This window comes from Rhagoletis pomonella, unplaced genomic scaffold (assembly GCF_013731165.1).
Source record: "Rhagoletis pomonella isolate Grant_MI unplaced genomic scaffold, Rhpom_1.0 Rhpom_scaffold_00005, whole genome shotgun sequence".
In the NCBI taxonomy this organism is placed as follows: Eukaryota; Metazoa; Arthropoda; class Insecta; order Diptera; family Tephritidae; genus Rhagoletis; species Rhagoletis pomonella.
In genome coordinates this window covers 53,937,321-53,954,460 of record NW_023458559.1, presented here as the reverse complement: position 1 = coordinate 53,954,460, position 17,140 = coordinate 53,937,321, and the positions used below count along the sequence as shown (strand labels likewise).

The 17,140-nt window shown below is 38.9% G+C and overlaps 2 protein-coding genes across 2 annotated transcripts; one reads left to right on the top strand and one right to left on the bottom strand.

Moving 5' to 3' along the window:
• Positions 1-817: 817 nt before the first annotated feature.
• Positions 818-2,178, top strand: LOC118739232. Its single transcript, XM_036470438.1, has one exon. It carries the CDS (start codon positions 1,018-1,020, stop codon positions 1,648-1,650), a length of 633 nt encoding a protein of 210 aa, XP_036326331.1. The 5' UTR covers positions 818-1,017; the 3' UTR covers positions 1,651-2,178.
• Positions 2,179-15,280: 13,102 nt separating this feature from the next.
• Positions 15,281-16,375, bottom strand: LOC118739921. Its single transcript, XM_036471421.1, has one exon. It carries the CDS (start codon positions 16,341-16,343, stop codon positions 15,573-15,575), a length of 771 nt encoding a protein of 256 aa, XP_036327314.1. The 5' UTR covers positions 16,344-16,375; the 3' UTR covers positions 15,281-15,572.
• Between the last annotated feature and the right edge of the window lie 765 nt (positions 16,376-17,140).

The window sequence follows — 17,140 nt, the reverse complement described above, 5'->3', positions numbered from 1 at the left end:
CACACTGCTAACCGCTACACCACAGCAGTGGCAAATATGTCAATTAAGTTGTGATAATAAAAATTATCAGTATTGTTCCGATCTGATAGAGGATTATCAACACACTGACTAGCTAATTTGAGAGCTTATCCGAGATATGGCACCGTTTAATCAAGCTGTTAGCCCAGTTTGTTTACATTCAGTTCAATAACTGCTGGTCAACATGTCAAACAATCATTTGCATTATAATTAATTTGAGAGCAACACATCGAGATGAATGAAATTGCAACGAAACTAGCAATAAACAATTCAGCGAACTCAGACTAATACTAAAAATAACTATGTACGTAAGTATGTTTGTATGGATTTCCGTATATTCGCATATACATACATCCAGAGGATTAGATGAGCAGCTTTACTGCTACCAAATCAATGTTAAAGCAAGTGAAGGCAATTTCATTTTCAAACAAGTTTAACCCGCTTAAATAACACATCACATAACCAGTACAAATGTATGTAGTTACTTGTAAGCCCATACCGCCGAAATTCGCCTCTCCACTGAGCAAGGCCAGCAGTTTACGACTTAAATGCGTTGCCAAGTTTGGGGCACGCTTGGCGGGACAGGTGCAAGAGAAATGGTATGCACGAGATAACTAAGAATTTCGTGCGTCAATGTGAAGCTGCTGTTGTCGACAACACGAGAACACGAGAGAGTCGTGACGAGCAACAGCGATGACTCAATCAAGCGCTGATCTGAAGAGTGGGGCAAGCGATTTGGCGATAACTACACATGCCTGCGCGCAGCTGTAGATATGGACACTGAAGCGAGTATAAAACCAATGGACGCTAAGTCAGAGTACGACAGTTGCACCAGAGAGATCAGAGCAAAACAAGTGAAAACGCGAAGAGGTGCTTGAAAGCCAGAAGAAGAATTGCAAAGCGAAAGTGAAACAGTGCGAAATATTGCTAACAAATTTTAAAGCAAAAAATATACAAATTAGTGCATCACTAAAATATTAACTCCAATTACTAAGCGAAATGCAAAATTCCAGTATTAAACAACTCTGCACTTTCACCATCTGCTCACTGCTGCTGCTGTCACAACTGGCCCAAGCGCAGCGTCCCTCCTTCGCCGGCATCCGACCGCCAGGCCTTAACCAGAAGGACAAATACAATGTGAACTACAATGTAAATGCCAACGGCAGCAACACAGATATCGGCAATCGCTTTGGAAAGCCAGATGAGCCACCAGCATTGGCCTTTGGCGCGACGCAGAAACCACCCGCCAGTTACGTACCAATCGTGTTTCCCGAATCCAACTATCTGCCATTGGCCACACCGAACGCCACACCAGTGCCTGATTTGATTGCGAATCGTTTTGGTAGCAGCAGCGGCGGCACTGCAAATGCAAGTACAAATACAAATGCGAATGCCAATGCGAATGCTCTTGGCAGCAATGCAGTTGGCGTTGGTGGTGGTGGTGGTGGCGCGCCTACCCGCCTGCCCATCGATGCGAAAAATGATAGCGAGCTGGTGGCCATACTCAGTCGACTGCCAGAGGACCAGCGACCTTTCTGGTTTATCAACGCTGCAGCGATCGAGGCGCAAAGAAATGGATCGTTTGCGAATTTCGCCGGCGCAGCCGATTCGCGAGGAAGTTTCTTTGGTTGAGATAAAAGTTGTGCAGTTGTCTCACTTAAGGCCTCACTTATGAAGCATTCTCTTTTTTTAATGTGCATACATATGTACATTATATGCCGTTTATGTATATTTATTCGAGGTCATATAAATTTGTATAATTGTATGAGTATTACGATATTTTGTAAGCAAAAAGTTATTATATGGGTTCACGAACCATTGAAAGTTGATTTCTTCATATTGAAAATTTACAGTCACAAATATGTATTTAAGTAAGCAAAAGCAGACAGAGTGGAATTTACGCAACTGAAGCAAAAAATAATTATATAAAATAAATAAAAAATTCCACAAAGTAGAATATACAAAAATTACCGCTGTTTGTTTTACTTATCGCTTAAAGAATGTATATATGCTTATTTCAATTATTTCGCTTTGTTAATTCTTTAGATTCTTAATATTTTTTAGTATAATATCTTGCCTTCATGTAACCAAAAATAAAGCTCTACCAACGAATAAACAAAGCAAAACAAAAAAGTAAGCCGAAACTGTGCGCCATTTCAAGAGTCTCAACCGCTTTATCTCGAACGAAGATTCCCACTTGATCTCTCATTCACCTGCGCTCTCGCTATTTATATGTATAGCAAAGGTCGTTCTCTGCTACGCCAAATAAGCGGCTTAAAATGTTACTCATTGTTTACTGGTTGTTAAACGATAGCTCAGATTAACTTATAATCCATTGTATGCTAATTACTATTGGCATCACAACAAAAAAATAGATTGAATTGTATGAATATTAATATTTTATAATTACTATCGTAAACTATGAAACACAAAGTAACAAGTGAAAGCTAAACTTCCAAACCGAAAATTCTTATTTTCGGATATGAAAAATATGGAGCTACAATACAATGCATTTTGCAATAAATGAGGTCTGCTCGTCAGTGCTTTGGCAGAAGCCTTCTTCTTCTTCTTGTTTGGAGCTGTAACCGTCTAAGCGATTTTGGCTGAGTTCAACAAATCACGCCAGTCCTTTCTCCTCTGTGCCAATTGACACCAATTGGAAATTCCAAGTGAAACCAAGTACTTTGCACTTGGTCTTTCCATCCCCCCTTCCTCTGCTACCTCTGTGCCAATTGACGTCAATTGGAAATTCCAAGTGAAACCAAGTACTCGGCACGTGGTTTTTCCATCCCCGTACGTATGTCCAGAGAGGACTTTACTCCTTAATTGCTTAATCAGTCCATAGTAGCACCTGTTGGCAAGAGTGACTCAGCGTTGAATTTCGATGCTGACATTATCATCGGTGTTAACGCTGGTTTCCAAATAAACGAAATTCTCCACTTACCGAACTGTCAACATTGACGTGACTGCCAAGGCGTGAATGCGCTGATGTTTGATTGTTTGATGACAGCAGATACCTCGTCTTGTCCTCGTTGACCACCAGAAACGCAGAACAGACTTCGCGGTTCTTTTGACCGATGATGTCAATGTCAACGGCGTACGCCAGCAATCGCACGCTCTTGTTCCTGAGCGGTTCAGTTCTGCAGCTCTTATTATATTCTCCAACATCAGATTAAAGAAATAATACGAAAGGGTGTCGCCCCGTCTGAAACTCCGTTTGGTAGCAAACGGCTCTGGGAGATCTTTCCCAATTCTGACGGAGATGGTAGTATGGCTCAACGTCATTTTACACAGCCGTGACAGTTTCAGGGTATGCAAAATTCCAACATCGCGGCGTATTGGCAACTCCTTTTAGTGCCATCGAAAGCGGCTTTGAGGTCCACAAATAAGTGGTTAGTGTTGATCGCAGCTCTATCACAAGATTTGGCTTATTGTGAATACCTAGTATATGGTGAATTTGCCAGGCCTAAGGCCACACTGATAAGGACCAATCAGTTCATTGACGGTGGGCTTCAGTCTTTCCCACAATACGCACGAAAAAACCTTGTAACCTTTTTCTTAGAAGGATGATCCCGCGGTAGTTGGCGCGAATGGCGGAGTCACACTTAAATTCCAGTCGTCAGGCATGTGTTCATCTGACCAAATTCTGTATACGAGTTGATGCATGCACCTTATCAACCCTTGCCGCTTAGCTGGAAGGCTGTCAGCTGCAGCAGCATTGTTGTTTTTCAAGCGCGCTATTGCTGTTCGTACCTCGTCATAGTCAGGTGGTGGAACATCGACTCCATAAATCTACGACTGGGAGCTCGGGTTCGTCTTCTCCACATCTTTCAGTTCTGCTACCATTCAGTAGGGTGGAAAAGTGTTCCCTCCATAATTTAGGTACGTTCACGTACGCCATTGATGTTCTTACATGAGTCCGCCCTGGTATTGAAACCTTCCGTAAGTGGCATAACTCTCTGGTAAAATTTTCGGGAATTTTTCCAGTCGGCCAGCATTTCAAGCTATTTGCACTCATGTATTTCGGCCTCTACCTTATTGCGGCAAATGCGTCCCGCTTCCATCTCCACCTCCCTATAACTGTCCCACATGGCTCGCAGCGTGGGATTCATCTTTTTTATCTGCAGCTTCTTGACACTCCTCATCATACTAGTTGTTCTTTCGGGCTCGCTTAAATCGACTCCTTCTTGGACGGCGGTACCTAATGAACGGTAAATGTGTTTCCACTGCTCGCATATGTCGGTTTGTTGAAAATCACTCTCTGAGAGCAGGTCTGAGAGTCGAGTAGCGAATGCATTGGCCATCTGTTGTGACTGCAGCTGCGTTATTTAGGCTTTCCTTGCACTTTTGGGCCCAATTTTTTTCTGCATAGAGGCGGGTGCGTATCTTGGCTGCAACAAGAAAGTGGTCCGATTGCTGAGACGGGGGTGGTTTCGCCTACTCCAGCATTAAAAAACAAATAGAAGTGTTTCAAAAGTGACGACTTAATGGCAGGAAATCATCGAGAACTTACCTTAAATATAGTTCCTGTCATTTTTTAACCCCGTTTCGCATTCTGCACACTCTTGTAACCGTTAAATTTCCACAAATCTTCATAACTGAATTGCTGATTAGTTTGACTGCAACGAACCAGGGATCGCGATGACAAGAAGTGGTAACATTTTTTGGTTACAAAATCGTCGGTAACGTGCAGAACAGACCTGTTAATGAGCATTTCACCATTACCGTTCCGACAACATTCAGCAGTAGTCCGCCGATGTACCGATGTAGGTACAAACATCCATTGATCATCCACCGGTAGTTCGGGTCCGATACCCAGAGCAGCCACTTTTGCTCACCGTCCCTGTCACTGCCATCACTACCCCTGCTATCGATTCTCTCACTGCTTCATTTAAAGGCTATCTTTGCTTTGGTACGACATCCTTGCCATATGTATGTTATTTGGTAAGGTCCGACAACTTGGATAATCAGCTGATTTATTCCCTCATAAGATACATTCAGCCGTTCAATGGAAGTGATGAAAGGGTAAGAAAAGGAAACAATCGAAACTTCCTCTCTTATTTGGCACTACAACCGTTTGACGGTTTTGGGCGAGACAAAAAGCGTCTCCAATTGCTTCTTTCCTGTGCGAATTTGCGCCAATTTGTTATCCCGAGCGCAGACAGATCTTTCTGCACTTGGTTCTTCCATTGCATTCGCAGGCGCCCTTGCTTTCGTTGTCTGGCCATGGGTGCTGAGTCGAAGGATCTTTCCACCGGAGCGTCGTCATCTATGCGTACGACATGTCTATTTTTATGCGCTCAACTATGCATGTCCATGCCGTTAAAAAGATAATAGAGTTCATCATTCCATCTTCTTCGATACCCGTCGTATACGAAAACGGGGCCGTAGATCTTGCGTAGAATAGTTTTACCGAAAGCCCCCAAAGCCTTCCCATCTTTGTTCGACATCGTCCAAGTTTCTGCGCCATATAAAGGACAGGCATGTTGAGTTATTTTAAGAGCGTGGTTTTTGTTCGCCGAGAGAGCTGCTTTTCAATTGCATACCGAGCCCAAAGTAGCACCCGTTGGCAAGAGTTATTCATCGCTTGATCTCCAGGCTGACGTTGACGGTGGTGTTTATGCCGGATACTAGGTAGACAAAGTCCTTAACTACTTCAAAGTTATAGCGCCAACAGTGATGTGTGTACCAAAACGCGTGGACTCTTTATATGTTGCCAGGAGGTTCTTTGTCTTGCCCTCGTTCACCGCTAGACCAACCTCTTTAGCTTTTTTTCTAAAAATACACGGAAAACTTTGGGCGCTTTGAGCGACTTCTAAATATTTTTTGATTTCAAGATAAAAAAAATAAGGGTATATTTCTTTCGGTATAGAACAATCCTAGGGGGTGAGAGCATAAAAATTCTGACTTTACTGTTTTTGGTCACATGCTTTTTGGACCCTCCTAATGTACATACATACCTAGCATATAAGTTCTTATGCATTGAGTGCAAAAGAGTGTATTTATGTACATATGTACATACATGTGTATGTAATGTTGCATAACAAGCCAATTAATTCAATTATTTGCTTTCTTTTGTTTTTGTTAACTCCGTCAAATTAACCGATTTTATGAATTAATACTATGACATCCAGCAGTTGGATAGAGGTACATTCCCTATAGAGGGACCGGTCATTCCAGGTGCATATCCGTAATTCGTAGTCTTTTTTCGGGGGTTGTCAACGTCTGGGGATGCAGTTATCCGAGGCTTGTTTAGTCTTTTCATTGTACATATTATTTTACATGGCGGGTCCCAAGCCCAGCGCACAACCATCGCTGGGGTGGATGGCCTTTTAACCGGAGCCATTTGCCGGACGCCCCCTTGCAGTCATACCTCCTGGTGAGCAGACGCTGCAGACTTCAGTGAACCCTTAAGCCGAATAAGTCGGAGTGACCCCACCGAAGCTCCCTCTCTTTCTGCCGTGACCCAAGGCTCCACTCGGATTGGTTACTGTATCTCGCGCATGGGTTGCTCACTTTGCCCCCAGAGTGCGCGAACGAGGGCTCAAGAGTCGATTTGAGTATAGCCGTGAAACTGTAGTGGGATACCCAGAACAACGACTATACCCCATTTCACTCCAATCAATCGAAACTGCGGTACATAGATATGTAAATGTGTTTGTTTTTTATGAAGTAAATAGTTTATTCAGCTGAACGAGCGTCTCGACACAACTGACATTGAGGTCAACACAGATCACAATCTAGTTTCAACAGAAATTCACACCGTTCTTATACAGCAAGAAACTTATGCATAATGTCATAACGAAGACTCGAAATCGGAAAGCCGAGGTCACCAGATTCTGTCAGCAAATTTCGATATCCATTCGACACTTCTGCTCTGTGAGAGGAGTGATCAGTTAAACGGAGTGCACCGTCTCAGAAGCCTTTGGGTGATCAAGAGCATGGCAAGACGATGAATACCACGCCACCACAGTGTGAAATCGGCTCAACGTGAACCAACTTAAGTCGGAGAAGATAATACATTTCCTTATTATTCGAAGAAATTAAAGAGAGTGCGACTTGGGCCTGAGCAAGGAATTTAAAATTTTGACTGACGTGGAAAACTAGCAATAATATCGAACAGACTATAAAACTAATGTTATTTTATCTTAGCTTTCAGCATCTAAAGCAGTGTTTGCATCGTTCAATATTTCGTTCAACTTTCTGTTTAATGCGAGAGTTGAATAGTGCAAACGGCCTTTCAACAAATCATCTACAATGAAGTTGGTCGGCAGCCAACTTTCGTTCATCTTTTGATATAATCGCATGTGAATCTCTTCTTGGCTTATTAGTATCTTAGATAAAAACTGAAAACTCTTAAAGCCAGTTTTCTTAATCCTTCGCTCATGTGTAACTACCACAAACAAAACACAGCCCGCAGCAGCTACAAAAATTGCTATTACGTAAGATAAATAAACCACTTAAGCTAAGGTTAAAATTAAAACCATTTAAAAAATATAATTTTTTTCTACGGCTATCATCCAAATGCAAACCCATAAATACTTATGCACATTAGGGTGATGCAAAAAAAAAACTAAAGTGCGAATTTTCATGCTCTCACCCCCCAGATTGTTCTATACCGAAAAAATTATACCCCTGTTATTTTTTTATTTTGAAATCAAAAAATATTTGGAGGTCGCACGAAACCCGCAAAGTTTTCCATGTATTTATATGCATTAAAACAACTTTGTTTAGCTACAGGAGACTTTGAACTATTCTTCATAGCTCCCCTAAAACCCCAAAAAAATACAATGGTGGGACCCATACAAATGTTAGTATTTGAAAATGGTAAACTTAACAACTGAGTGTTATTAATTGGAGTCTTCTGAAGCGAAGAAAAGTTTTCCTGTAGAAAAATATTGATATTCAATTATTCTATACCATTTCCACGAAAAATAGTTTTTTCCCATATAAAATACATGGAAAACTTTTGGCGCTTTGACTGAGCTCTAAATATTGATTTTTTGATTTCGAAATAAAAAAATATATATATTTGTTTCGATATATAACAATTCCAGGAGTGAGAGCATTATAACTCGGACTTTACTATTTCCCACATCAATTTTTGGATCACCCTAATGTATATACATACACATGCCCTCTGTCCTGCCATAACAATAAAACGTAGATAGCTAAGTGCCTGAAGCTGACCCACACACAAGTTTAATACTTGGTAGTAACTCGCAGAAGAAATACGTAGAAGCTGGTGCAGCAGTTGAAGATGAGTGGATAAAGGCATGCGTCTATATGTAGCATGTATGTACATACATATGTATTAATAGCGTAGTATCAATAAAGACGCTGGCCAAAGAAAGCTGTGCGCAAGTAAGTAAACACGCATACTCACATACCTACATATATAACATACATAACCATTAGCCGGAACTGAAAGCACTGAAACGGAACATTGCAACGCCATCACAGGACATCGAGAACTCGGCTTCCCCGGTTGATAGCTGCTAAGACAAACATCAATGACAACCAACAGCAAAAGCAAAGTTAATTTCCCACAATAACACTCAACACAATTTCTTATGTCATCAAATAAATTTCTTACTGCTGTCACTGCTTTCGCCACATGCTAACGCCAACGCCAACGTTAGCGTTGATGATAATGATGATGCCACTTGCCACTTCTTGAGCGAGCGATGTCCGAGCGTGTTGACTTTGTCGCGCGCGCGCAGCATGAACGCATGTGTTTATCTAACTACACATATAGTTACACGTGTACATATGTCTCTCGTATCTAAAGGACTCTTGACGTTATTAGCCACCGACTGACATTGTTGTTGGCCGCCGCCTAAACTCATCGCTCCAGTAAATAATGCCAATAATCGTAAAAATTTTGCCCATCGTGTATATTGAATGTTTAAGCGGCGACACATCAGCGACAGTAGCGCACGTCCAAGCAGCTGAGGCTAACTGTTCGTGGATGCGACATAAAATGCAGTTGACCGTAAAAAATTTGTGACAGCAATGCTGAAATTAAAAATTTATATCAGCACAAAATCAACAACAAATATTGAGCGAAGGACAAAACGAAAAAGGCAAGAAGGACTATGAAGGGAAGAGCAGTATATTAAAATAGATTTCATTCATGCGTTATATGGAAACAAATGCGAAACACCCTTGACAAAAAAATTCTAACAAAATCAAGAGTAATCTTTAGAGACTTGAAACTTGCACCTTGCTATACTAAAATTTAATGGGCTTCAAAACTGCTTACTCAAAATTACTTATTCTAAAAAATCGAATTGAAAAGTTGAAAATTTTGATGGACATTTTTTGGTATTTCTTGAAATTTCCCGAGTTCTACATACATACATATATGAAATTAAAAAAATTTATTTTGCTGATTTTTGCTGTGTAATGAACTATGTTTTTATAAAAAAATAAGAAAAATTTGGTATGCAAAATATAAATAAATGAAATCGTCAAAACGTCAGCGTATTCATATATTTGACGCTGACTGTATAATAAGCGAAGGGATTTTTGGTCCAGGTTATCTGATCTGCACCGTTCGTTCCATTTGAGATGTCAAATTATAGATGTGGAATTAGGTCTTAATTTTTTGAAAAGAGATGCCACCTTTTAAAAAAGTTTAATTCAAGTTACTTAAAAAAATAAATATCTTAATATGTATACATATAAAAATCCCGTGTCATTGTGTTCGTTTACGCTAATCTCCGAAACCGCTTAACCGGTTTCAATGAAATTTTGTGCGTGTGTATTGTTGGTTCCAACTTAAAGGATAGGATAGTTTTGAAACCGAGAAAAAATATATATTTTTTTTCATCGACATTTTTTCAATGCTCCTCGCAATGTGCTTAAAAATCCCGTGTCTGCCCGGGCTTACTAGTAAATATATATAATATTAAGATAATTAAGTAATACAAATACATTCACACATATATGTATCACCATATGGATGCCAGATGACAGGGGTTTAAGAATGTAGTAGTTTCAAAATATTTTGAAAGCGGTTGCCACCTATTTGAAAAGTGGAATTTAGCTTACTTATACAATAGTTACATATATGAAATATTAAAATATGGGTGCCAAACGAAAGAGGGCTAAGAAATGTTTAGCTTGAACGTTTGCAGTGTTTGCATAGGGTTGCCACGTGTTTAAAAAGTTACGTTCACATTATTTGAGGAGGCTTTATTTCTGGCGGGGTTGCCAAATGTTAAAGAAAAACCATATAAACTCAATTTATTAGTTACTTAAAATACTATGTATCACAACGTCAGATGAAGGAGTGTTATCAAGGTTTTAGCTTGAAAATACTTTTGAAGAGGGTTGCCACCTGTTCGAAAATTCTAAATAAATTAGCTCACACACAAGTTATATGAAATATGAAAATACGGGTGTCAAACGAAAGTGTGTTTAAGAACAGTTTAATTTGAACATTTAGAATGTTTTTGAAGGGTTTCAAGAAGGCTGCAAGAAAGTTAAATTCAAATTATGTATTAAGTTGAATGAATTATCAAAATATGGATATCAATGGACATGGGTTTGAAAGGGCTTTATTTTTTACCTTTATTTAGGAGGGCTGTCACGTGTTTTAAAAATCAATTTAAACTTGATTCATCAGTTAATTGAAATATGTACCACAAAAAAAATTAAGACGAAAGAAATGTAAGACGATTTTAGTTCGAAAATACTTTTGAAAAGGATTTTCACCTGGTTGAAAAGTCGATTTTAGTTAACTTAGTTTTAGTTTGAAAATATCTTTGATTACGCTTGTCACATTTTCGAAAAGTCATATCGATTTAACTAGGTATGTATATATACATATTATACGATAAGGCATTTTTGCGAAGGTTTTTCGAATTTCAAAAATGAGAAGTCAAATTAAATACCTTGGCCTGTAGATGTGCGATAAAATTTTATTTTAAGTAAATTTAGAACTTTTTTTATCGGTACAGGTGATTCACTAAGAAACTGCTGCTGGGATTTGGCTGAAATATGGCACTTGCCTCGCTTATATCTCTGACTAGCATTTGGAGTATTTTTTAGGTTTTTTAAATTCAATTTTGGGCGTTTTAATGCCATGCGGGCTCGATAGTACACCCCAATACTAATAAGAGAAATAATAACATTGAACTTATACTACTGAAATAGGACGTTAAAACTTAAAAATTAGGTAATAAAGTTACCATCAAATACTTAGTAGACGCAAGTCGAAATTTCATCGTGTGAGAGTCGATTCCAGTCGAATTTAAGCGACTGAACTTGATTTCAAAAATGCGATATTTTTTAGCAAAAAGTAGATTGTTTACTAAATTTAGAAGCGAATTTACATTGGAATTTCGATATAAAAAAGGCGTAGTGAATTCATTTTCGTACCGTTTTTTCGAAGGGAACAGAACAGGTATTGATCCATACTGTTTTTTTTTGGCATGGGAAATTTCCGGGTAATTTGTTGTTCATGGGTTTTTTTTTTTTTTTTGATTTCTTAAAACAACTTCGAGATTTATGCAATATTTTTCAGGTTTTTTTAATTTTTTCAATATTTTCTGGGATTTTTTTGGAAGCACCGAAGTTTTACAAAAATATTTTCCCAGAGATTTCGGAGGCTTCGTAAATTTAATATATGGTTAAAGAGGCTCCCTTATATTTGTGGCACCGACACTATCAATTAGTTAGTCAGAGGCGGTTAGCTTGGATACATTTCTAAACCTGAAGAGCTGCTTAAATCGCTGTTCGAATTTAATAGAAATCATTAAATTCACTAAATGATTGCTAGCTAAAAAACCTACCAAAGTTTTAATGGTCCGATCAGGACAAATGCAATGGCTGAATGGGGTTGCTGAATTATTCTACTGCTCAGAAAATTTTAATAATTTTATAGAAAACTTTCATATTGACCGCCTTCAAGAATTGACTCAAAGTGCCGAAGTTATGGTAAACAAACTCACTCGACGCTCGACGAACGCTACGCTTTAGCGCTATTTCGAGTTGGAAACAAGTAATTTTTAAGCAAAAAACAAATCCGACTTCAATTCTCATAGAAAAATTTAAGATTATCTTTAACTTCGTCATGATCCAAAGATCGGACTTAAACCCAGTTAATATGGGACCACCTGTGACGTGTTATCTTTCCTTTAAAAAAATGATTATAAAAATCGATTAAAGTGGTCCAAAGTTATGCGGTAACACACATAAAAAATAATAATAATATTCCAACGAATTGATAACCTTCTCCTTTTTGTGAAGTCGGCTAAAAAAAACTGACCAATTTACTATTTTATTAAACAAGAAAGGAAATGCAAAAATATTATTACTCAATGCCGAAAATTTTCTTATCACGCTCATTTGTCATGCCAACCAAGCCACTGGCAAATATGCTGAATATTTCATTTCAACAAAAGTCATGCCATCATTTCATTCGACAAACAAAAATAATTTTCTGTTGCTCATTTCGTGTTTCCGGCATTTCATACTGGTAGCCAGCTCAGTGCTCGAGTAGCTGTTGACACGCCATGGTGCATTGAGAGCGCTGCATTTGCTTTATAATCTGTTTGTTGTTGCTCTTGCCAAACATTCGCTGTTGCCAATCTTACTTTCATTGTTGTTGTTGTTGCTATTTCATTAACGTTGGTCATAATCAGCCTCATTTTTATTTTTATATATGCGAAGAGTCGCAACCACAGCTACCATCCATTCAGCAGCGCTTGTTGTACGCCCAAAGGCGTGCTACATTAGTCTCATCGTTCCCAAAAGCCAAAGCGCCGCCGCTGAGATATGCAAATCGTCCAACAGATCAGTGTGCTTCCCTACACTCTGTCTTACAGCGTATTTTTTATATGTATTTATTTGAAGTGACAATGGAGCATTTTTCACTCGTACATTCCGGCATTTCTACACTCCTTGCGTTGCCTTTTCTCACCACCAACCTGTGGAATTTGTAGTTACCCAGAAAGATGAAAAAAATAATAAACGATAGCAGGATAAAATTTCAAATCCAGTTATGTATGTTTCTCTGTGATGCTTGCTGCCTCTGCTTCATCTCTCTCTCTGTTGCATTTTGCAACTTTCCACAGTCGTATTATTGCGCTTTGCTCCTTCGGGCACTCAGGCCTTATCACTGGCGTCAGAAGGTGACAAGTGGCAAAATATGGCTCACAATCAGTCACATTAAGGACAATGAGAATGTGCGCATAAATGCATACATACATATATGGGTCAGTGTTGATATTTGAGATTTTTAAATTGTACTAAGTTAACGACAAAACCTGTAACTTTTTGAGCTTAATTGTACTTTCAACCATTTCTGTCAATGCACTACCTCCCGTTTTCCTTCAACCAAACATAAACCATTTTTTTTGTCTACTACAGTGAGTTTACATATGGGCAATTCGCAAGGTGTTGTTAAGTTATATTTTCCTAACAAAAGTTGTGTTAAAACACGACGGTTGTGAATACCTGTTACGATTATTTATTATATCTCAGCACTTAACCTCACATAACACCGAATAAACATAGGTTGCAGAGTTGTATCGTCATGTGTTATTTTTCTTCACAAAACAATAACAACATTTTTACAACTGTCATGAAATATCATGACTTCACGACAAACACGACAAATACGACACCTTGTGAATTGCCCAATTGTATCTTTCAGTTCATTGTACAGCTTCAGTTGGTGTAGACTTAATTTAACGTAACTTATCATTGGAGAGATCTCCAACTAGCCCATAAAGTCAAAGCCAGTGGTGACAGAAAGTCCCACTAAAATTCATTAAGTTTACAGTTTAACTTTAGTATACACAAATAAATTCCTAAATTATATTAAACATTTTAAAACGGACACCGTGCGATAAAATTCTACGGTTACCCAGTTTATGATATATATTTAATTTTTTCAAATTAATTTTTTTTTATGAAAGTATTTATAGCTCATTGAAGTAAAAAGTCAACAACGGTGCTGCGCATTTTCTTCCATATAAAATAAAATGCCAACATTCCTTATATGGAAAAAGGTGCGCAACACCGTGAACCAATGAAACCAATGGTATTTTTTAGACATTTAAAACTTGCACCTTTTAATGAATAAACGGCATTCAAAAATGTTTACCCAAAAAATTTCTACAAATTCTGAATAAAAACTGTGAATTTTTTTTTATTATTTTCAATCTTTTAATCGGTGCCTTATTTCGTTTCGTTAGACAATGACTTATACTTTTATAAAAGAAAATAAAATTTTTTGAAAAAAATATAAAAAATAGCCCAACCCGGGTAACAGTATAATTTTGTCGCGGGAAATATGAAGACAATCAGGCATGTTCTGAAATTCGGGAATTTTAAATCGACTCGATTTCGATGGTTTTTAACCCAAAAATTTACAAGTCTCGCATTAAAATGATTTATTTCATATCGCTGCTGCTTCTTTTACGGGTTTCAATTAGAATATTCACTCTTTTCATTAGATATAATTAAAAACTATTTGGCAAATCGAGTCGATTTCAAAGTTTCGAATTTAAGAACATGCCCGAATAACTAAAAGTATTTTTGATGTTGAAATTGTACTAAAAATCAGTAAATTGTACTTTTTTACTTTTCAAAACTAATTGTACTGAAAAAAGTACAATTGTACTTAAAATATCAACACTGATATGGGTACCTTTGTGTCGAGTATATATGTAGATATGTATGTACCGCCATGTGACGCTGTGTGCAACAATGGCGCAAAGAAATTCTAAAGAAATATCTCAGAAAATTTACGAAAAACAGAATGTCGTGAAGTAAGTCAGGAATGTCGCCGAAGTCATTGTTGCCACAGCTGGCTTAGCTCGACAATGTCGGCAAAAGACAAACTGCCAGTGAGAGTTACACAAGAGAGGTGACTGGCTGGCGGTGGGACGGGTTTGCGGTCTGTAGACCTTCCAGGCAAACGGATATTCTTCTGCTGAGCTGATTACTGTCAGTTTGACGCAATAAAAGCACTCCTTGCAAAGTGAAAAATGCATCGGTGGTGGCAAATAATAACAGCAAGAACGCAAGGTAGCAATGCGGTGGGCCGCTGCGGTTAACTGCAGTAGCAAAACTAATGCGAAAGCGAAAAGCTTAAGGGCTCGGGAAAGGGGAAAATAATTGGAAGATTGTGGGAGTATTGTTATACCATTGCTGAAGTTATGCGGACAAAGTTTAACGCCATTTTCAATTACGGTAATTGATGTTATGATCAGAGTCCTCAAGAATGTATTGCGTTGTGCTGAACTTGCAAATAAACAACAAATTCTTCCATCGAACAAATTCAGTTTATTGCGAAATAAGCGTCGATGCAAAATATATAAATCGAAATTAAAATGAAATCGGTTACCCGGCAAAACACAGAAATGAGCCGCTGTATTTAAAGGCAAACCTACTCTTAAAGGAAGAACTTATTAACATGAACACAAGCCGGTTGAGAACAAATGATGCGTACTTTTCGTTTTTTATCGACTATTTTTTATTTATAATTTTTCTGAAACATTCCCCAAACAGATATAATTATAACAAAATACGCCACCTTACCACGACTGAAATTGCGAGGTTAAAGCGAATGGCGAATTGATGACTACATAAGACTCTCCCAGTGGCGTGTTAACGGCGGCACTGAAGGCGGGCGCAGGTTCCACTGCCACTAGGCGTTGCGAGGATATCACCACCTTCGCGGGCGCTACTGCAGTCGACGCAGCTGCTGCAATGGGTGCTGCCACAACCACAGCAGCAGCGGGCGCTGGCGCAGGCCTAGCTACCAATTGCTGTGTGCTCACCACACGTTTAATGGTAGCCTCCTGGCGTTGAGGAGCATTCACAACCTGCTTAACAATGGCTTTTTGTTGTATCTTTCTTTGCTGTAGGCGTTGAGTGCGTTGCACAAGATGCACTTGAGCGCGTTGTTGCTGGGGACGCTGTTGGACGCGTAACGAGGGACGGCTTTGAGTGAGGCGTTCAAATTCCTCAGCATCTGGATTGGTCGCAAACTGTGGCGGCGATTCTACGGCTGGCAAGGGATCAGTGGCGGGCAATGGTGGTCCGTAAGTGGCGTCTGGTGGGCCGTAAACTAAGTCCGGTTCGATAGTTTCCTCCTCAGCTTGAAAAGGATTTTCCGGTTTCAGTTCATCAGCCGAAGGGTAAGCCGCGAATTCGGGCTGGGGTGCTGCGGGTACGGACTGTTGACGTGCGAGAAATTGACGACGCTGCTGGAAACGGTTAGGGCGTGAAAGAAAGCGCGGCGGCTCAGCGATGGCGAGAGCTATGGCCAACACCAGTAATAGGAAAGCGCTCTTGTGGAACATCTTTTTTTTTGTTCGGTGTAACTCTTATAACGAGTGGAAAATATTCGTTGAAAAGATTGCTGCTGCTGCTGCTTCTGCCTAATGCCGTCTGATTTTATCTATCATCTGCACTAACATTTTATACTATCAAAAATTATTGTCGTCTCGTCTTCAGTATGTTGTTTCTTCACCATTTATAATTAAATTGATATTCGCACTATTTTTCGCTCAAAGTTTCATTACTATTAGTTCCTAATTTGCGCTGCTGACCCTCTCCTAGTATATTTTTAAATTTAATTAGTCACCTGTGTACTTGGTTCACTTGTTGATTAAACGCAAGTCGCATATAAATTAATTCGGGCATTCCCTTTGAGTTTTGTACGAACTTCTATATTTAAAGTCTGTAACACGTAGTTTCATTCATTTATTTACTGGTTAAATGGCCCAAAATTTTTTGGCGGTCTTGTGCGCCAAGTAAGGCGGTTGTAGGGTCGATTTCACCAAATTTAGAAAACAAATGTTTAATAGGTCCATTTAATGAAAATACATACATATGTATGCATACAGATGTATGAAGTTCTCATTCTCGTTGTTGGTGTTTCCGACAGGGTAGGAGTATGATCTATTTTGGAACGATTTTCCGTCATCTGTTTGTCAGATTTGGTTTTTAAAACCCTTTGATTTGCATCTATTCCAAACATGAAACCAGGCTCTAAAGAGACGCCGTATTGAAAGTTAAGGCCTGTTAAACTATTCAAATTTTCCCTTCACTGTCTGTGTTCGCTTATGCTTTAACCCTCTCAGTACCATAAGCCTAC